Genomic DNA, 22,097 nt, shown 5'->3' on the forward strand with positions numbered 1-22,097 from the left:
CTGCACCTCTCCAGCACTGATGGGCTCCTGTGGGAAGGCCAGGAGATCCCTCCTTTCCCTCTGTTCCTACCCCCTGCTCTGGCTTTCTCTTTAAAAGTGACTAATGATGCATTTGTCCCTTGCCCTGCTGATCAAACCCTCCTGTGGAAGGTGGGAGAGGAAGAAGAGAATCCCCGTGGGCAGAGCTGGGAATGACCCCTGGATCTGTGCCCCCTGAAGGGGTGAAAGGCTGGCAGGCTGTCACCACTCACCTCCCCATTTCAGACACGTTGTAGCTGCTTTTTGTTGGTCCAAAGCTGGGCTAACACAGCAATAAAGGGGCTCAAAGCTGAATACAGAACAATATGGACACAGGAAGCCTGTTATGATTTACTCCTCAAACACTGAAAATCATATGGAAACAGAGAGATGGCACAGAAACAGTTGCTGATTATGCAGAGACTGAAAAAACCGCATCAAGAAATACAGGTTAGACGGTGAGTTTCTATTTTTACACACAAAAATCAATCCCAAACTTCCAAAGGTATTTTGTGTCTGGTTTATTATTTTCTTTCCATAACAGTCAATGTGGTCCAAGATCTCTGAATGTTATCATGCAAAGAGGAAGGACAGGCACAATTTCCCCACTCAAACCACTTTATTGACACTTGCAAGACAAAAATAAACTGTTCCCTGCTTCCTACACCCCTCATGCCAGCTTCTGTCTGCAACTTTTCTCTTTTTTTTTTTTTTTTTACTTTCAGCTCATTACAAGAAAGTCATTTTATTTTCACATTTTGCTGGCAGCTGGAATTCTCCAAATGAGGGAAGCAGGGCTGAGATGCATCTATCTCATCCCTCAGCAAAAATCCCTGCAACATACGGTGCTGTTATGACTCTGAGCTTTAGGTGGAGAGGGAAACAGGCATCTGGGCTGGGTTCATTTGTAACGCTGCACTTGCTGGATTAATATGGAAAGACAGATGAAGGCAGACACTTTAATTACTTCACCCTAACTTTTTATTACAACATCAAGTAAAATGGTGAGTTACAGAGGATAATGGGCGTGAAACATCTGGGATGAAGTCGCACACAAGCTCATGGGTTGTTATCTGCCAATGGGGTTTTAAATATTGATAATTTCTGTACATGCATCTTTGTGTTATTTCTGATCTCGATAAATCATCTCAGGATTACTTTGTTTTGAGCTGTGAGGTAGCTACTAGGACTGGGACCCAGCTTTTTTCTTCTGGAATTTTCTGAACTGGGACTGTATCGCCACGGCCGCCCGCTCTGTCTCTGGCGCGTCCATGTCTATGTCAAACTCCTCTTGGACCTTCTTTTGCCCATCTGCTCAAAGGAAACAGAACAAAGACATCAACAGCTTTTTCAGACAGGGATGATCACTGAACAGCACAGGTGGGAAATTCTGCTTCTTTCTCCTTTTTCCCGAAGATCCTTTTTAAATACCGAGGTAAAAGCCCTTTATCCCTTAACTGTGTCCGGCTCTCAATTTTCAGACCAAGGAAAAAGCATCCATAGACACAGCCATGGCAATGGGGAACAGATTCAGGGAAAAAGCCTGGCACAAGTTACATCAAACCCCTCCCAGTGACAGAGTTTGGGGAGCTGGGCACTGAGGAGCAATATCCAGAGGGTGCTCAGCACTCATCCAGCATCAGGGCAAGTCCCCCAGCCCAGGGAGCCAAGGGTGAGGGACAGAGGGCTCCTCCTGCCACCCAGCAGGAAGAACTTAAAGTTCCTTTCCAACCTAAATTATTCTGTGTTTACTCTAAAAAAAGAGGCAGATTAAAATATTTTAAAGTAGAGGCATTAAGACCCTGTTCTTATCACACCTCCAACATGAGAGGAAGAGATAATACTTCCTAAGGCTAATTTCCATCCTTTCCACTCATTTCCTGCCTCAATCCCTTCCAACACGCACAGCTCTTCCCCTCTGAATCATTTATGTCCAATCTCCCCACCACTGTGCTGCTTCCCTCACTTCTCTCCAGGCTCTGCTCTTGTCTTTCATCCTCAATCCTTGGCTCTTTGCCTTCCTTTATTCCCAGGCCTCAGCTTTCCCTTCAGCTGCATTCGGCCTCCACGTGGACAACCCAGCTGACTCTGCTGAATTTTCCTTCACCCACCTACAAGTTAAAAGTGCAGCCCTGGGAAAATTCCTGCCCTGGTTGCAAAGATAACCCTAAACTGCCTGGACTGAGTTGGTGGGAGCACACATTTGCCCCACTAACCTTGTCACAGCACCAGGTTTTTCACCATAAATTGGTTTGTTAAACTCACTGATGTAAATGTTGTGTGCCAGCCTGCAGTGCACGTCACACCAGGAGTCTGCAGGGAGCTCTTCTTGGGGGAATTCACCCATTTTGAACCACTCTGCTTTTAATTCTTGACATTAATGGCTCCAGGATGCTCATCCCCAAGTAGCATCAATGCAAATAAAAGCATGTATTCAATTCAATGTATTATTAAAATGAAAATAAACTTGTGCCCCATTGTCTCTGTCCTGCACACTAGAAAACAGGGATGCCATTCCATGGTTTTAGCATGAGTCTTGCAGGATTTCTTACCTTTACTTCTGGTTCTTACTCAGAACTCAGTTTTTGTGTCCATTTTCTATGGAGCACTCTAAAGGGAGGAAATATTTGAAGGGAAGGTTTTGCAATATCCCATATTGACTTTATTTTAACTACAGTAACCAAAGAAATGTAGCTGTGCTAATGTAAGATAAATGTTCACTTAGTTTTTTGTTTTATTTAGAAAACATTTAAGAAGAAAGATGAAAATGGAAGAAGAAAGAGAAAATCTGGATAAAAAAGAACATCTTGAGAGCTCACCAAGTTTTATTATAGAAGCTAATGAAAAGCTAAGCTATCAAAACAAAGATTTCTGTGGAACAAAATCAATCCATTAACTTTATGTCATTAAATCACAGAATCATGTCATTAAATCTGAGAATCTGCATGGTTTGTGTAGCTATTCAAGCAATACAACCACCCTAAGTACAGAAATACAATTATAGTTTATCTTCCGTGGGGAAAGGGACGTGAAGGTCAGAAGTGACACAGCCAAGGAGAAATTGGAACTGATTTTTATTTGGTACTTATGGGTTAAAGGCAACCTAAGAGTAAAAGTGGACTCTATCCATCGATTTTAGCCTTTCAGTGGAATAATTGCTGTCCTTTGGAAATGCCAGTTGGGAAAACCAGATGGGTGGATGAATAGACACAATTGGGTCTGTACCTCTTGATGAAATCTGGCTTGTACAGCTCATTTCCTGTTACAGCCAAGTTTTAGCACTATCTTAACTTGCCACTGTGACTCAGCAATCTCACGTTAAGACTTAGGGAAATGCAGCATTTAGTGTAATCTGTAAAATTTCCAGGACACTTAAATCTTTGCTTGATGTGTACCATCACCACTGCCTTAAAATCAACTGTAATACAACAATTTACACTACCTTAAGGTTTTACTTTCTTCTTTTTTTTTTTTTTGACCTACAGTTGTTGACATCAAAACCAAAATTCCACATGAGCTCTTCCTATATTTCTGCCTTCATATCACCAGGAAGAAATGCTAGGACAAGAAGTTTTCAGCCACGACTTAGACTTGTAATTAAGAAATCAGAAGTGTTCAAAAGGGTCAAGATATTTCTATGAATAAAGAAGAAACTCATAATTAGCAGATGGTAGGGAAATATAATGATTACACAGGCGTGCATAATATACATTATAAAACAACATGTGCATTATCTATATAGGTAATGTAATATAATGGACATATCTGTATATTTTATTTCTCCCTATGCCCATATTTCACTTTTTTATACATGGATGGTCCATCCATATTTCCATACATAGAGAATATATATTAATATGTAATTGCACAGGCATATTTCCTTAAAGAGTTTAAGTCCTATGTTAAACTGAAAAGAGCTGGATTGGGTATTTCCCAAATTTTGGGAGTGGATTTTCTTGGAGTTCTCCCCAAACCATTTCCTATTGATACCTGTCACAACACAGATACTTCAGCAGATGGACTGTCAATCTGGAGAGAAAATTCAGGGGGGGCCAGCCTGGGCTTTGTCTAAGGGAATAAAATTTTAACTTTTACCTTGAGCTGCTTCCCTAAAAGCAGCCTTGTGATTTAAAAAGTGTCACACCCTGCAAACAACACGGTTTTACTGGTTGGGAGCAGGAGTTCCAACTCCCTTGGGACAGAGGAGCTGGAACCAGGTGATCTTTAAGGTCCCTTCCAACCCACACCATTGCCTGATTCTACAAATTAAGAATTAACCAATTAATTACAATGCAAACCCACCCTGGGTTCAGGACCTGCAGAGACTAGAAATCCCTTCACTGCTCTGATAAAAAGATTAAAGCCTTTTTGCACTTTCCTACTCCATATTCCACCCATGGCATAGTAACTTCTACCTGTCAGTAGCTGTTCACATATCTCAAGGGTGCAGGCTGTTGGATTTGAGTCCTCAAATCATTAAATTTCTGCAGAGAGCCGAAAGCAAGCCTGTAGAAATGCTCCTCTTTCATGCACTCCTGGTTTTCCTTTCACAAGGGATAATTAGCTTGGAAATGGTCTGAAAACCCAGGAAATTCTTGCTCTCAGCAGGCCAGAGCACAGGTAAGCACTGGCACAGGTTTTACTGCTGGATTTGATTTTTTTTATTCCAGATGGTGGGGGCCAACCATTCTGATGACAAACCACATTCTTCCAAGCTACCTTGATGTGGCAATAAAGGTGGATCAGGATTCCCTCCCCACCTTCTGCCACAAACAACCTGTTGTTGATATTTTCACTTTCTAAATTACATGATTCCTTCCACATGGATATCTGATGATTCCTGGACTACACCCACCCCCAGGAGAAAACCAGGGAAAACAAGAATTCTGATACCAAATCACATTCTTCGAAGCTACCTTGATGTGGCAATAAAGGTGGATCAGGATTCCCTCCCCACCTTCTGCCACACACAACCTTTTGTTGGTATTTTCACTTTCTAAATTATATGATTCCTTCCACATGGATATCTGAGGATCCCTGGACTACACCCACCCCCAGGTGAAAACCAGGGAAAACAAAACTGTTGGCAGCAGACTTAAACTCACAACCTTCTTGTGATTTTACAGGATTCAGTGATGGTTGATGAGCCCTGGCCTGCATTTTCTCCTTTCTGAGGGGTGATCTGCTTTCACAATAAATAAATCCCCCTAACCCTTCCCACTAAACTCAGCTATTTCAAGGCTTTCCATGAAAGATTCCTTCATACTTTGCTGGACTCTTCTGACACCCTGACAAACCAAGGCAGCCAGTGCATGCCCCTGCTGGGCTCTGACCACTGCCAGCAGTTGTTGGCCATAACAAAAGATTGTTACCCAATGAATTTCCCAAAATCACCATTAACCACGGACTGGCTCAGGTGCCAATTGAGGCAAATCTGATCAAAACTGATCTGATGTAAAACTCTTTGGGGCATAACTACCTGCTGACAAGGGGCACCCCACACCCCAGCACCACCACACTGCAGTCAGAGACAATTTATAGGGCACAGGTTTTCCCTCGCCACAGGCAGCACTCATCCCAGCAGGAGAGCCTGAAGCAGCAACTAATGAGCTGCTTTCCAAGTCTCCCAGCATCTTGCACGGCTGCAGCTGAAAAAAGATCTATGTTTTCCCCTTCCAGATGAAACAGCATTAGAATGCTGCCTCCATGATCTGCTACAGCGCCTTGTGATCCATGGCAAACACTGGATGGATAATGAAGCCGAAGGAAAACAATAAAATCTTACACATAAATCTACCCATCAAACTCTGAAGAAATGTGGTGCAAATGTAATTATTCACAAATGTGCCTCCAGCTATTTCTTTCATTTACTTTTCAGCTATGAAGTAAAATGAGTTGTGATAACGCTGGGAAAAGGAAACATTGCTTATTCCATATGGGCCAAAAGTTTAAAGCAGTCTTTCGTGACATTTGAACACAGCCTAAACAGACCAGTCCTTCCCAAAACTGCTCAGGGAAGGGAAAAGGTTAGTGGGGTGGAAAAGGGGACTCAGTCTTTATTCTCAGAAATTCCCATCTTCCAGATGAAACAGAACTTGCTTGTCACATTCTGCAAAACCAGTCAGCATGAAAAATCACATGGGCTGAAGCCTCTACCTGGCATTTCGTGTCTCAGGTGCCATCCTCTGCCCCTGCTCCCCCTGCTCACATCTAACAGGAATTATGGCACCAGACCGAAGATGGAATACACTCATAAAAATACTGCATTTTTCAGGGGCTAAACTGCAGCGTTTGGGAAAAAAGATTCAATGGAGTGTGGGACAGCATCACAGGGCCAGAAGCAGTGTTTGCCTCAGGCAGGATCATTACCTCCCGCTGCTCCAAAGATTTTTCAAGCTGTGACAATCTTTATCCCAAGCTATTACACCAGCCTGTCCAATGAGGCAGAACAGCCCCTAATTAACGAGGACCAAAATGGGCAGGAATCACATGGATGTTGACATCCGTGTGCAGCATTATCTTTACGTGATGGGAAGAGTCATTTTGTCTGCCCAGACTCCACAGAGCAACCAGCCAGCTGGACAAAACATATGGAGGCTCAGAGGTGTGGAGGCCACACTTAACTCCTCACGAGGAACAGTTTTAAAAACCAGGAGTTGATGTTGGCCATTCTTTACCCTCTGTATCTACTTCAGGGTGAGGAAGTAAATTACTCATTTTTTAAAGGAGTTATAGAATCATGGAATGGCCTGGGTTGGAAGGGACCTTAGAGATCATCCAGTGCCACCCCAGGCATGGGCAGGGACACCTTCCACTGTCCCAGGCTGCTCCAAGTCCCAATGTCCAATGTGGCTTTGGACACTTCCAGGGATGGGGAATCCATAAAATTTCTGGGCAAACTGTTACAGTTCCTCACTAAGCTCGCAGTAAAGAATTTCTTCTAATATATAACCTCAACCTCTGTCGGTTTGAAGCCATTCCCCTTGTACTTGGAATTGTCTCTCTCCAGCTTTCCTGGGGCTCCTGCAGGCCCTGCAAGGCCACCCTGAGCTCAGCCCAAAGCTTCTCCTGTGCAGGTGAACAATGCCAGCTGTGCCAGCCTTTGCTGCCAGCAGAGCTGCTCCATCCCTCTGCTCATCCTGGAGCCTCCTCTGGGCTCTCTGCAGCAGCTCCAGCTCCTCCTGTGCTGGGACAGGGCTGGGGCAGCAGAACCCCACAACCCTCCTGTCCCTGTTCCCTGGAGCAGAGCCCGACCCCCCCGGCTGTCCCCTCCTGGCAGGGACTTGTGCAGAGCCACAAGGGCCCCTGAGCCTCCTTTGCTCCAGCCTCAGCCCCTTCCCAGCTCCCTCAGCCCCTGCTGGGGTTCCAGCCCCTTCCCAGCTCCGTTCCCTGCCCTGGACACGCTCCAGCCCCTCCAGGTCTCTCCTGCAGGAGCAGAACTGGGCACAGCCCTCGAGGGGCCTCTCAGAGCCAGCACAGAGGGACAATCCCTGCCCTGCTCCTGCTGGACACACAATTCCTCATCCAGCCCAGCTGCCAGGGGCCTTCTTGGCCACAAACATTCAGCTTCTTCATTAATAAGCACAGATTTTTTTCTCTAATTAGATTAGGAACAACAGTAATTTTCCTTCCTGCTCATGAGAAGTGCTGCAGGGTGAGCTGCTCGTTTTGTGACAAAGATTCCATCCCTCCTAAAGCTGCTCCTGTTTTGTCATTCCAAAGGGAACCCAGGCATTCCAGGACCACCTTCCAGAGTCCAGGGCTCCCTGTTGTGTTTGTCAGGAGAGAAGCACTCGATGGTGGGGAATCACAGCTTTACACAAGGGGTTTTTGTTTTCAGGTTTTCGAAGGTGGAAGATGCTGGGGAAATGTAAAGTCCATAAAGGAACCATCTCTGAAACTGAAAAGCAACCCCTGGAGCTCAACAGTCTCCTGAGATTTCAAAAGTTCCATGTGGAAAAAAAATAAAGGTTATCATTAATGATAAGACTAAATGTAACATCTATTTTTATCTGAACTACACCAACTGGCCCCAGAATATCACTCAAAGCAAGCCAGAAATAATTAATATCATTTGATTCAACTGTAAATTACAATTTGGTATAAAGAACATGACCTTATTAGGCAACCAAAATATTTTATTTTTCAAATTGACCTTTACTTTCAGAATATGGTGTTGCTATCTTGAACTTGAAAAATTAGTTTTGCTGTAAAAAATAATGGTTGTTCTTCTATAATTTTAAAAATGTTATTTCAGCATGAGGCTTTTGAAATGTCTGATTAATCTTTTTTTTTTCCTAGTTGTAATAATGTTTGAGAACAGGAATATTATTTCTGACATAAGATAAATGAAGTAGCACAAAAAATATGTATATTGGGGTAATATAATGGAATGGAAAGGAATAGCAATAAAATTCAGTTTACAAAAATTGCATTCTCGAGTAGATTGTAGCCAACTACAGATGAATTGATTTTGCTCAACAATTAATATAGAGACAAATATTGTTTTTCCTTAAATGCTAATATTATTTAAGCGATTATTCCTCATCTTCAAAGTAATTAATGGATCACTGCCAGCCTTTTAAAATGGTTTACAAACACATAACTGATGCACAGATAGGTACATAATTCATGGGAGGCATTCTGGGAATGAAACCAGAGGCCCTAATTCACATTCCCCCATGGAGATCAAACTTTGTGCGAGTTTAACTGGGAGCCTAGCAAATAAAACCAGCCTGTTTTCAGCTCTGTAATCTCATCTCTCACCAGCTAAAGCTGTGTCTGAGGGGTGCTACACTGGCAAATTCAGTGGGAGCTCTGGGATCTGAAGGGAAATGGTGCTGGGGATCAAGTGCTGGTGCTGACACAGAATCACAGAATTCCTGGCTTGGAAGGGACCCCCAAGGTCCCTGTGTCCCTGCAGAACGATGCCCCAGACAGCAGGGATAACACACCCAGCCCTACTCAGCCTCCCCTGCAGGTCAGGATGCCAAAATCCTCCTCACAATTCAGCCCAGAGCTGTGGGAGTCTCGTTCTGCAGCTGCCCGTGATGCCCAAGGCTCCAGCCAAGTTCGAAATGGGAATTGTTACAACGTGGTTTTAATTTCCTCTGCCATTTCCAGTTCTCATTTCCCAGTTAAATGCAGTGCCTCTATCCAGCTTTGCTGTGGAGGGAGCTGCATTTCAGCAGTGCATGAAGCAAGCTGCCCTCCTCCTGCCTGGCTCCTCGACTGCTTGATTAATATATGATCAGTTATTTCCCTATTATGGTAGCATGCAGGCGCTCCCAGCCCGAGCTGGGAGCCCTAATGTGGTTACAAATGCACAACAATAAATTCTTTCCCCTCCACCACCCCTCAGTGCTCTGACCTTTGCAGAAGTGTCTTCAGCAGTAACGTTTAAAATAACAACGGGAGAACTTCCTCGGGGCTACCTCGACCCCAGCACATTATCCATGGCCCCAGCACAGCTTCCCTAAATATCTGAGAGCTGGTGCAGCCACGGGCATGGCTGGGATTGTTCCAGGCAGACTCTGCCAAGGGACTGTGGTGGCAGAGAGTGGGACCCCTGGGGTGTTGAGAGAAAGAGTTTAGCCCTCTTGAGTCAAGCCATGCTGCACCACTTTGCATCAAAACCATATAAAAGGCTCTCAACCCATTTTGTTTTCTAAGAGGGACGTTGCCCCCAGCACTTCCGAACACTTTCCTGCTCCAGACTGCAAAGGAACTGCTTCAAAATGAGCTGGCACTTGCTGTTCATCGTGGGGTGACCGATGATACCTGAGAGCACTCGCCAGGAAAACAAAAAACAGAGGATTTCATCTTCCACTGCCTCCCTCAGCTTTGCTTTCCAGGGATGCTCCCTCAAGAGCAGCTGGGGAAGGAGCTGGGAGAAGTGGCAGCGATCACAACATGCCACACAGGAGTGGCAGGAAAGGGGGATCAAACCCCTGCCTGCCAAAGTGACAGGAGCTGGGGAAGGTGGCACGGGTTACACAGCAAAGCCTGTCAGTCACACAAAGGAGAGGAATCAATCAAAAGCACCGTGGTATGGAGGCAGAAGATATTTTTTTTCCACACACAAAGAACAGTGAGGCTTTGCCCTGCTCATCTTCAAAGTGGAAAATAAAGGCATTTTATTGGAGTCACTGGATACCAGCGTATCTGTTGGCAACTAATGAGGGGCTATTTTAAGTTTACAGGGTGATTTTAATAAAAACTACTTTATCAGCACTTGGAAAGTCACAGTGAGAAAATACTCTCCTCTTGTAAAATCTATCACAGCTTTTAATCACAAATTACTTAATCCCACACTCAGAGGTAAGGTACAGGAACTGAGCTTTGCCATTCAATATCACATTCTGAAGCAAAGGAGATATTGCAGAGAAATCCTTCCCTGGGAGGGTGGGCAGGGGCTGGGATGGAATTCCCAGAGCAGCTGTGGCTGCCCCTGGATCCCTGGAAATGTCCAAGGCCAGGCTGGACATGGGGGCTTGGAGCAGCCTGATCTAGTAGATGTTCCCTTCCTATGGAAGAGGTGGTTGGAACAAGATGAGCTTGAAGAACCCTTCCCATCCAAACTATTCTATGATTCTATTTCAGTATCTTCTAAGCCTTGTAAATATTATCAGTAAGAAGCACTCTATTGCACAGATTAAGTGCAAGAAACAAACAACTTTAATAATGGCCAAACAGTGCAGCTTTTATTTGCACAAACGTGGGCATTGCTCATGATGCAATAGGATAAATTAACTTAGCACAATCACACCACAATAAAAGCCACTGCTTTAATTCATGTACCATATTTTTTTTAACATCTTGCACTACCTGCCAGTTTGGGGATGCCTGTGGAGGCAACTAGTCAATAATTGGGTAGAAGTGGAGCTTGTGAGGTTAAAAATGCCCAAGGAAGTATCTGGAGTTCTTTATTGACAGAACAGAATTGCCAAAGGGTAAAAAACAGGCTGGGATGAACAAACCTGCTCTAAGAGATTCCTTCAGGAGAGCATTTGGCAAAAGAAAGTTTGTCACCCCTCTGTAAAACCAAACTCATCCCTTCAGGAGAGCCCCAGAGATGTGAGGGATATAAAATCCAGGCTTCTGCAGCAGCTCCAAGGCAGTTGAGCCTGAGCAAAGACCAGGAAACTCTGACAGACATCGATTTACCAAGAAACTTGGACTGCCAGTGGATCTGACATGCTCCTGCATCACTTGGCTTTGTCACTTCTGCTCCAGCATCCACAAGCTCAGCCAGAGTGCTGGATAGGCTCAGTCTGACCAGAATTTTACTGAATGTTCCACAGAATGAAATTTTCTCACAAAAGGTACAGAATTTTAACATCTCTGACTCCTGAAAGCAGTCACCCAGCTGTAGTTTTCCACAATAAAGCAAAGAAACCCAGGAGGGTTGGTTCTAGGAAATTTCCACTGTTTTCTTTTGCTTGGGCTGTTACCCGAACAGAATCATTAATTTGAGTTTACATGTCTCCACTGAACGCAAAAAGCCACATTCTCTGTTTATTTCCCCTGCAGGCTGGCTTGCTTAACTTTCTTAGGAAGAGAGGAGGGGCTGCTCAGGAGAATGAATGTAGGATAACACTGAAACAGCAGCACAGGGGAGATAAATTAAGATCCAGTGGCAATGTGGTTCTGAAAGAGGATGAGAAGGAATTAAACGCTGGAGGGTACTGTGAGTGTGTTTCAGGCTGTCTTGCCCAAGAGCCACTTGGAAAGCCATGTTACATGTTCTGCAGAAGCTCGTTAAGCCAAATATTTCAAAACCAGATTCCAGGTAAAAAGATCTGGCCAATTTCTAAGGGGGAAAAATCCTTAATCTAACTTAGAATCATAGAATCATTTAGGTTGGAAAAGATCTTTGAGATCATCAAGTCCAGCTCTAAAGGAAGCCAAACTTGCAGGTGTTTAGAAATGGAGAAAAGCAAGGATTCCAAGGGTGCAATTCCAACATTTTTTGGACAGCATGAATCTCACCCTTGAATCCCCTTCCTTCACTCTGCATTAGTGTTAAAGGCAGCTCAGCGGGACTGGTTCAGATGTAGGTATTGTTCCTTAAACGAGTTACATTGCCTGAGCCTGAGTGGTGCCTGAACTACACACTGTAGAATTTCAGATGAACACACTCATCTGCTATTTCATGAGAAATTCTTCCTCACCAAATGAATTATTTAGCCCTTATGAAAAGTACTACACTGAAACTGCAGCAGCTAAGAAATCTTGTTTGCTCCAGGAAGGAAGAAAATAAAATAAAGGCAGGCACACCTTCTCCCACAATTCCAACTGTGTACTCTGATCCCATGGGATGGAGAAGAAGAGAACAGCTCACCTTCAGCAGAGGGTCAGAATGAACATTTGTTCCCTCTGCTGAGATGGCCAGGGAAGCTGCCAGTTGTGGAGCTGATCTGGATCCTCTCATGCTCCCTCAGGAGCTGACTGAACACTGTGCATACACTTTTCTTTTTATAGAAATATAGTTGAACAGACAAAAAAAAACTGTATCAGCACCTCTCGCTCTCCTTTCAATTTAATTCAGAGATAGTGAATTTTTGTGTATGCTGTGTGCCTTTATGTGTACATCAATAAGACTCCTTCTATACCTCTAATAAGGGATTACAGCTAACACCACGACAAGCAATATCAAATGCTTCATGTGAACAAGCAGCCAAATGACAGTTTCTGTGAGAGCTGTAATTGAATTCAGCAGCTACAGCAAACACCAAACCTCTGCTCTGCTACTTAGCTAAGAATGAGCCAGGTGATGGCTGCTGCCATCCTGAAGGGTGGAGGTGCTCCAAGGAACCTCGCTGCACCCAGAACGTGGCAAAGGCAGCCAGAACAGTGCTGAGAATGCAGGAGGAATAAAATGTGGGTGTCAGATGTGCTGGGTGGCCATCTGTAGAAGACCAGAACACTTTAAAAGGTATTGCCATGGTTCTCATGGCTGACCCAAGCCGAGGATCACTGACATCAGACTGGGATCTGCAGAGCTCAGAAAACCACAGTGACCACCTCCTAGTGCAGCTCCCCAACATGGTGCACTCAACAGAGAATTCAGATTTCACAGCACAGTTGCACTCACATGTTCCTTACAGGCCAAAGCACACAAGTTACTGCTTCATCATTCCTTAATGGAAGAAATCCAGCTCCACCACACATCCTTGCCGTGTTTTTTTCTTTCCCCTTCCCTGCTGTGGAAACTGATGCTGAGGTGGACACGACTCTTGGCTCAGATGCAGAACTGGAGCACAGCTCTGCTCTTCCACTAATTTCCTGTCCCAGAGTAATAAAAAAGACCTTATTGTCACATAGGACAATTTACTGTTTAGCATAAGGGAGTAAAAAACGGCAGTGAACAGATCCTATAAAAGAAGGGGGGGAATGAATCCAGAAGGGCAAGGTGTCCTTCTGAGCAGCCCTTTCATTATCCCAAGGCAGTTACTGTACTGGGAGGCTAAAGCCTGGAATTGTAACGAGTCAATACCAAAGCTCTGTGGGATTTCTTGTCCCTGCCTTTAGCCTCTGTAGTTATTGAGTGAGGACTGATGGTTGTAGGGTAATGTAATTTTCCAAGCCTTTCCAAAGCAGCAAAGATAATGAGCAAGGTCGGGCTCCAAAGCCACTAGACAGTACTTCAAATCCTACTGCTGCATTTTTTCTCCTTTCCCCCACCTCATGAAAAAACAGAATTCCAAACTTTCTAGGTCCTAGGCACTGACTCAGCAACATCCTCTTTTGGACCTGATGCTATTTCAGAAAAGGGTGGAGGGGCTGTTCTCCCCTAAGAGTGCAGTTCTGTGTTCTGACAAGCATCTGACTAAAGTGTAGATCATTAATGCTGCCCTGCAGTGGGTTTATTCTCAGGTGTGTAGCAAGGAGGAGCATCCACCTTTTTACAGCCTGTGTATTGATTAATCACACCCACACACCTTTTTATTTTATTATTTTTTTAATGTGGGTAAAAGCAAGCATGTTTTTCCAATAAAGCCCCTGCAGAAGGAGAAAGCAGGTCCATATTCCGAGCTCTTTATCTACATCAGGAGGTTATGGAGCAGGGAAGTGAAAATGGTCTCATTATCCTGACAGATGGTGCACTTAACAAACCCACACAGAACACTGAGGACACAAAGGAAGGTTGTACGTGCTGGAAGTGTGGTGCATTTCTGAGCTGCCAGAGAAGTGGTGTGTGAGGTGCCACACTGGCCCTCCAGCCTTGCTGCTTTCCAGTCCTCAGAGCTGGAACAAATCCCTTTTGTCATCCTCTGCCTCCTTCTCCAGAAGGGACTGTCCTCCCTTTTAATCCTCCCATCCTGCAACAACTCTAAGAAAGCTCAGAAATATTCCTCTGTAATTTCAAATTATTTTTTAAATGCAAAAACATGTTAAGGCAAAACAAAACAAAAGGCAAGTTTTATTAATGTGAGCAGTCTAGAAGAAAAGGAGCCTTCCTATTCATCTTATCTTGGTTTTCACCTCACTAAGTTTTCACCTGGTGCCTTTTAACAACGGCTATTTAAAATCAATTTTATCAGGAGGGGTGGCCATTGATTTAGCTAAGTGCTGCAATTGCAATTAGAAAGTTGTTAAACCCTGTGCCAGATAGTCTAATTGACATGAAAATCTGACTGAGGCTGGGGGATAAAGGTTTCCCTCCTGCTTCAGCTCTAAGTTCATTGCACACATAAAGCTATCTTAAAAGAACATTCAGGTTGCAAAGTTGAACACGAGAAAGATAATAAATGACAAAAAGAACTGATGCCATCACGCAAAATTAACTGAATCATTGAGTGGGCAACTTGAATTTTTGACATTGAAACTTCCATAGTCTTAGGAGCACAGTGTTTCCTAAATTTAAAGCACAAAAAATGTATTTTGATGCAGCATATGGACACCCACATGGCTCCTCAGCTTGGAACTGTTAACACCAGTTTTAATGGAGTACCTGGCAGTGGTGGGAGGCTGCTGTCCTGTTCCTGAATCAGCAGGAAAGGGAAGGAACTTGACTATTTTTTGGGTGGGATTCATGAAGCTGATGGGAAAGGAACAATGAGAAAACTCTGATGCCCTCAGATGTGGAGGCTGCTCCTGCTCCACCTCGTCCATCCCAGCTCTGCCCCAGCCCCGATGCTCACCACGGCTCCCAGCACACCCCAACAATGCTCTGTCTTTATCTGGCTACTCCTGCTCCCCAAAACTGCTCCAGGACATTCCCTAACCTCAAAATTCCAGCCAGTCCATACTCCTCCCTCCCGGTCCCCATCCCAAAAGTATCAAATCCTGCCTAATCCTCTGTGGTTCCAGCTTCCTGAGGAGCCTACTGAACTCCTGTGTCATCCCATCCTGTGACCTCCCTGCTCCAGCTTCTGGGACCCTCTGCTCCCAAGCAAGGAGGCACATTTTTTCCTAAGCAACTGTGATGTTTTGGGAGCACAGAAAGGGCACAATCCTGCATTTGGCTTCAGCTCCTGGCCAAAGCATTGCTGAATGTGGCAGCAATTAAGGAAAACTATGATTTCCTTAAGCCTTTCAAAGACAGTGTTGGTTTAATTGCTTTAGTGTTTACTATTTGGCTCAGTGATGTTGAGTTTTCACGGAAAAAAAAAATAATTAACTGCTTCACTGAACTCACACAAATGTAGGACTTGTATAACAGATAGAAAAGTCACATCCCAGATGACAAATCTCACATTTCTGTTCAAAATGACAAAGGCTCAAAGCAGTCACACAAAAGGCCACCAGAAACTGTTTTTAATTTCTTGATGTGCTAACATTTTGCTCAAGCCTCATTTTTGGAAAGTACTGGAATGACTTTGCTGAACCCTTCCAAAATAATTCTGCTTGAGGCAAGCAATCAAAATGACAAATTTCAGCCTGAGCAATTGGATTTTGGCAAGGTTGTGTACAACTGAAAAGGGAGCTTTTAACCAGCAGAGTTCAGCAGCTGTTAATCGGCCTTGCCACCAGTCCAGATTGCAATAAACAAAATAAGTGCATGTAATAACAGTGAAGGAATGTAAACTAAATAAAATAAAAGTTACAGATAGCTGGAAAATCTTTAAAAGGGATCAAAATCAGAGAGTGAATGTTATTCTGCTGGTGTTTTGAGAGTTGCCAATGACTTCTTGAAGATTTAAGCACGGGAAAAAAAACTGAAAACAGTTGAGTCACTTAAATGATTACATGGAAGACAAAAATTAATCTGAGTAGTGCTTTATACATTCGACATTGAGGATTTCTCTCGACTTATCTCTGCTACTCATTTAAAAATTCTCTAGGAAACATTTTCCCTTGTGTGAATTTAAACCCTGACAGGCACTTTTTAAGGTCTGTCTGGATTTACTGACATGTCAGATTGTCAATAAAGCTGATCAGAAAGAGCATCTGAGCTGACACACAAGGCTGGCCATCCTCAGATCATCTCTCCAGCCCATGTTTTCTGATCCAGAGAGATCCATTCTTCCTCCCCTGTTTCTGAGGATTACAAGGACAAAGCTTACAAGCATCTGGAAGAAGGACTAAACATTTCATGCATCTGCTCTGCTTCAGAAAACACAAGCTGGGCTGGTGCAAGGAAGGACTTAAATTTGGACTCACATCCCTCACTGCCTCCAAAATGCTGCCATGGGCAGAATGCCACATCCAGCACACCCCAGTCCCTGTTCCACTAAAACTCAACTAATTGTCTTTACTGCTCAAATTTTAGATCTGAATGTAAACAGAACCAATTAAATTTCTTTTTTCTTCTCTTTTGCTCAGGAAATCCAGTTATGTCCCTTTTTCCTTTCCTTTCCTTTCCTTTCCTTTCCTTTCCTTTCCTTTCCTTTCCTTTCCTTTCCTTTCCTTTCCTTTCCTTTCCTTTCCTTTCCTTTCCTTTCCTTTCCTTTCCTTTCCTTTCCTTTCCTTTCCTTTCCTTTCCTTTCCTTTCCTTTCCTTTCCTTTCCTTTCCTTCTACTTTAAAAACTGCTTTCTCTCTAACATGTGTTTCTCTCCTTCCAGGTGTCTCCTCACCTGGCCCTTCCTTAAACCTGCTCTGGGAAATTGTTTGTGAGACTGGAGAGAAATGAGAAACTTCAGGTGAGGGTCACTATGACCCCAAATTAGAGCATCAGTCAGGAACCTTCTTTTTGGCAAATGAATTTTCTTTACTAATGAAGCAGACTGCAAATTTGCCTGGGAAAATAGGAGGGGAAATGAGGCAGTGAGAACTGGACCTGGCTGTGCTGGGAAGACACAAAATTCTCTGGGGGATGAGAAGGAATGAGAGGTGAGACAGAAAAAATGAGGGAGACAGGAAGAGGGGCAGACAGAGAAGACCCTACTTGTGGAAAAGATGAAAGGCAAACCTCAGGTTTTCTGAAGAAAGTAAGGAACAACTGACTTGACCCATCACAGCAGCCTGGCCTGCCTGGCAGGAAGGACCAGGAGTTTGGATTCAGCCTGGAGCATCCCACTGCACCACAGCCTTCACCCACTCCCATGGCACACTCACTTGTTGCCTGGAACAAGGGGACTCGGTGGCAGGAAAATATCTACTTACACAAGGCAGTGACTGGTTAGAAACTTCAGCATTGTGAGTGAATGTCTCTTGGGCCTTGCAAAAACCAGCAGAAACCACTGCCAGGAGAGCTGTGGCAGCCACAAATCTGAGTGTTTTCTAGTGCTCACCTCAATCTGTGCAGCCTCTCCTGACGAGCAAAAAGCAAAACTTTCTTCTTTTTTTTTTAACCAAATCAATCAGGTTTTCTCCTGAAACAACTCACTGGTGAGGACAGAATACCCTGGAGGTTTTTTAAACTGCCTGGGCTGGAAGTCCATATTGCTTTTTGGTTTTTGTTTTGTTTTCTGGCACGCTTGGTCAAGCTTATCAAGTGTTTTGTCACATTCAGACAGCATCACTTACAACAACAAAAGGTATCCCTGACACCAGCAAATGAGGCTGCAGCTCTGGGCTGCATCACTCCCTATCTTAGCAATTGCACTGAAATAAAATAAAACAAAATTTAAAAAAACCCTCAGCCTTTTGCCAGAAAAAATAAACTCTGCCAGGCCAGAACCCCCAGAAATCCACGGCACAACAGAAGCAGCTCTCTCTAACTCAGCTCAGGTTAATTTTTGGTTTCTACTCTGCAAGTTCTGTCAAGAAATTCAGCCCCAAACATGCACCACAGTATTACAGAATCCTGCAGAAAACTACTTACAGCCACAGAAAACTACTGTGGTGTCCAAGGAGCTGTGGGAGGCTCAAAACAAGGGTCAAATTTATGGTAGTTATAAAATCTTTTCATGCCAAGTTTCAAGTAAATTTGGATATATTTATAGTTTGGAGAGGAAAACAGTAACTTCTTAGTGGCCTCACACAGTACCCACTCAAAAATAATGTCAGTTGTGGATGTGCTTATATTTAACTTCATTTAAACTTGAAACTTAGAACCAAACTGAGCTGGAGTTAAAAGCTAACATAAACAGTTATATGTGGAGAAACTACAAAGCACTGGTATCCCTTGATGCAGCTTCCTTCACTGGCTTTTTTTGTGTCCATCATCTACTGCAAGAAGAAAAAGAACTAAGAAAAGAAAAGAACTAAGTATTCTAATTCCAACTCAGTCTGGACTTCAGCCAGTCCACCATGTAATAGCAAAAATGCTAATGTTAGCTGCAGTAATCTTCTTAAGATGATGAATAGAGACCAAAAATCTACACAATTCTGCTGTGTCTGAGAACAGTTTCTAGACTGTGTTGTCCCCAAGGTTTGCCCGTGGCATGGGGAGGAATGGGAGGGAATTGCCAAAAATCACATTTTCTTTTTGATGTTCTTCCATAATGGAATGGTTCTGAGCTAAGGAACCTCCAGAGGATTCCATCTCATGACTTAAATCTTTTGCTTTTTATTTCTGTGGTCCCTCCTGTGAAAACCATAAATACTTACAGAAGAATTGTGACACTTTTCTCTGGCAAAGCTCTGGAAAAGCTTCACAGAGATCCAGCAGTGAGAGCAGACAACATCCACCAAGCCTCCCACACCTGGTCCCGCTGGGCAAATGGCACAGGAATATACACCATTGTTTATGGATCATTAATCTCCAAACTCCTTCCCACTGGGGCCTAGAAAATCTATTTCTTTCTCTTTAATTTGACAGAGGAAGGAATTTAAGCCAGAGAAGTTTGTCTGAGATGAGACCAAGTGGTGCTGATGGAGAGAATGATTGATGGGCAAAGCCAATGTCATGCCTTCTGCTGACAGCATCCATCACCCTTTGACAGAAAAGGTCCAAACCTCCACATCTTCCATTTGTCTTCTTACCTACTTGGCTAAAATAAGCCAGCAATGCTTTTCCCCCAGTTTCTCCACATCTTTGCCTGCCAGAGGCAGAGCTCACATGAGAGACACAGATCTCTCACCAGAGACATGGAGTTTTGTTGTGAACAGATTCATTGGAAAGGTCACCAAGAAATTTCTGCCAGTGACAAATGCAGCTGTCTGCTTGATGAATACAACCATTAGGTGAGATTAAAATCCACATTTTCTGCTGGTAATTACTCTGCTGACTGCTAGACCCAGAGGTGGCTGCTTCAGGACAACAAACAGCCTTGGATCCTGCTCAGCTCTGTCTCAAAGTCCTTCCCTTGATGGGTTCTGTCCCAAAAAGTGAAAAGAAGGAGGTTGTCTGATCCTCACCTGTGCTCTATGAACCTGGATAAGCCAGGATGGGGTTTATGTGCTCCCATCATTCCTCAGGATGGGACCCCAATGCAGCTGGGGGTCTGGAATACACACAGGTGTATCCACACCTTCCCTCAAAGGTACCACACCTGATAACCTACATTCAGCTCTGAAATCCAAATAAACAATAAAGAAATCAGAATAAACAATTCTTCAGGCTTAATTAATCTCACCTCTCCCATCCTTCTGTTTGGTTCTACCACACAACAAAGGATGTAACCCAGAATTTTCTCCACAGCCAATTCCTGTAGCCCAGAATTTGCTCCATGGCCAATTCCTGTAGCCCAGAATTTTCCCCATGGCCAATCCCTGTTTCCTGTCAGACACCCGGGTCAGAAATCCTCTGCAGTGTCTGTGGGCACTGTAAACTAAATTTTAGGTGACTATCAGTATGAGATCTTCAACTTAGATTAGGAACTGCACTGATAGTTACTGTTGGATTAGCACAGGCACATAATGAATTCCAAAATCCTGCAGGAACGTGTTGTGCTCCTGGCTATTAGCCTGGGTTTTAATTAGTTTGTGCTAATGAATATATTTGTACATGTCCATCTTTTATTGGCAGCTTTTACAGGAGTAGTAAATTGGTCACTGTGGAGTGCCAGTGTTTCACTAAAACCTAAGGAATAATTAATGCTTTCTCCACCTAGAGTCAACCAGCAGTCTCAGGGGGTTTTAGGTATAAATTAGAATGAAAGATGAGATACTCAAAATACAGTTAGAGAACTCATTCATCAGTGGTGATTAAATAATGTCACTGTGAGACCCTGGAGAAGTGCTGAGAGCTGATTTCCAGCTCTGGAATACCCACACCATCTCCCAGGAGCTGATAGAGCACCCTGCCCTATTTTTTTTTTTCCACTGTGACTTTCAAAATGCCTTTTCCATATCCGGTGCTATCCAACTTTCTTCTGTTCTTGGAAATTCCTCCTTGGAAAATATGTATTTTTCTCAGTCTTTCCTATTCCTAACCCACTGTGGGCTGGGGGAAAAATGAACCAATACTAAGAGTGCTTGGCTAAAGCAAATGCTTCCATCAAATCCAGTATCCTGCCTAACAAAATCCTCAAGCCAGAAAATATTTGGATGTTTTCACAGATAAAATGGCTGGCACAAGGTGGTCAGGATAAGACAAATCTAAAAAAGAATGGAGTGGTTTGAGATGGATTTAAGGAAAAGTTAAATGCCCAGGTACAAACCATACATTCTGAAATACCCTGCTGAGCATCCACTTAACTCCAGAGATAGACAAAAAACTCTTATATTTATGATTTATTTTATTATGTTGTTTTTATTGTTTTGTAATGTTAGTATTACCCACAAATTCCTCAGCCTTGAGAGAGCTAAGCAAATTAGAAGCCTAAATCAAATTAAGCTCTATGAACACCAGGCTCTCCAGAGGAGGTCATTCTCACCAAAAAAAGTCACCAAAAATCACATTTTTATCTGTTGAGAACAAACAGAGCTTTAGGCCTCTCACACAGATGTGCACCCAAAGAGCCAGACATGAAGAATTTCACCCCAAACTTACAGAGAGAGGCACAGGAACCCAAGACACATGTGGGGCTGGCTTTGAGACACCCCTCTCTTCCCCTGGACAAGCAACCTGAGCATTTTAAATAAGGTCCTGAAATACTCTGAGCATGGAGACTGAAGGGGAAGTGTTTTGCTGGTTCCTGATGCAGCATCTACTTCCTTCCCGCTTTTTGTTCTGGCCACCAGTTCAGCAAAGGACCACATTTTCATCATGTCTGTAACACTCCTGCTGTTCTAAATTCTGGTGCCTGCTTACACAAGGGAGCCTGATAACACCAAATTACAAGCTAATTTTGGAGCATCGAGCTAAGTGCCTGAAGACAGCTGTGTGCTACAAATTAAAATCTTAAAAACCTTCAGAAAAAAAAATATGATTAATCATTTACCGATTGCTAACGGAGGAGCTCTTAAGTAGGAAAGTATTTTCATTCCATTTACAAACCCAAGCCAGAAGAAAACAAAAGCCTGTGGTGTGAAGTAAAACAGGTCTGTGTACAGTCGTGTGTACAGTCAAAAAGAAAAGTGATGTTTCCACAACAGTAAATCCTGGTAACCACTGTTGGGCATTGATTGTGTTCCTCTTTCATTTTTCACTTCCACTAAATTTAAAAAAAAAACATGCTGCTCAGCTATATGCAGCTCTTGTAGCCTTTTAATCACGTGTTGTTAGTGTCGGGGAACGTGGAGGGATGAATCTCCAAATTGTGCCAGTCAGCCCAGCTCCATAGATTCCCAAGGTAAATATTCCAGCTCCCACATCCCAATCCTGACACACCCCAAACTACCCTTGGTGATGCAGGGGCAGATT

The 22,097-nt window shown here is 43.6% G+C and overlaps 1 protein-coding gene across 1 annotated transcript in view; it reads right to left on the reverse strand.

Moving 5' to 3' along the window:
• Nucleotides 1–524: 524 nt before the first annotated feature.
• The window catches only part of PCP4 (Purkinje cell protein 4), a 48,359-nt gene continuing 26,786 nt past the window's right edge, over nucleotides 525–22,097 (reverse strand). Inside the window, exon 3 of the mRNA XM_064406048.1 lies at nucleotides 525–1,329. Coding sequence (XP_064262118.1) covers nucleotides 1,202–1,329 — 128 coding nt within the window. The 3' untranslated portion in view covers nucleotides 525–1,201. The remainder of the gene's footprint in view (nucleotides 1,330–22,097) is intronic.

The sequence above is a fragment of the Passer domesticus genome, chromosome 2, assembly GCF_036417665.1.
Source record: "Passer domesticus isolate bPasDom1 chromosome 2, bPasDom1.hap1, whole genome shotgun sequence".
Classification (NCBI taxonomy): domain Eukaryota; kingdom Metazoa; phylum Chordata; class Aves; order Passeriformes; family Passeridae; genus Passer; species Passer domesticus.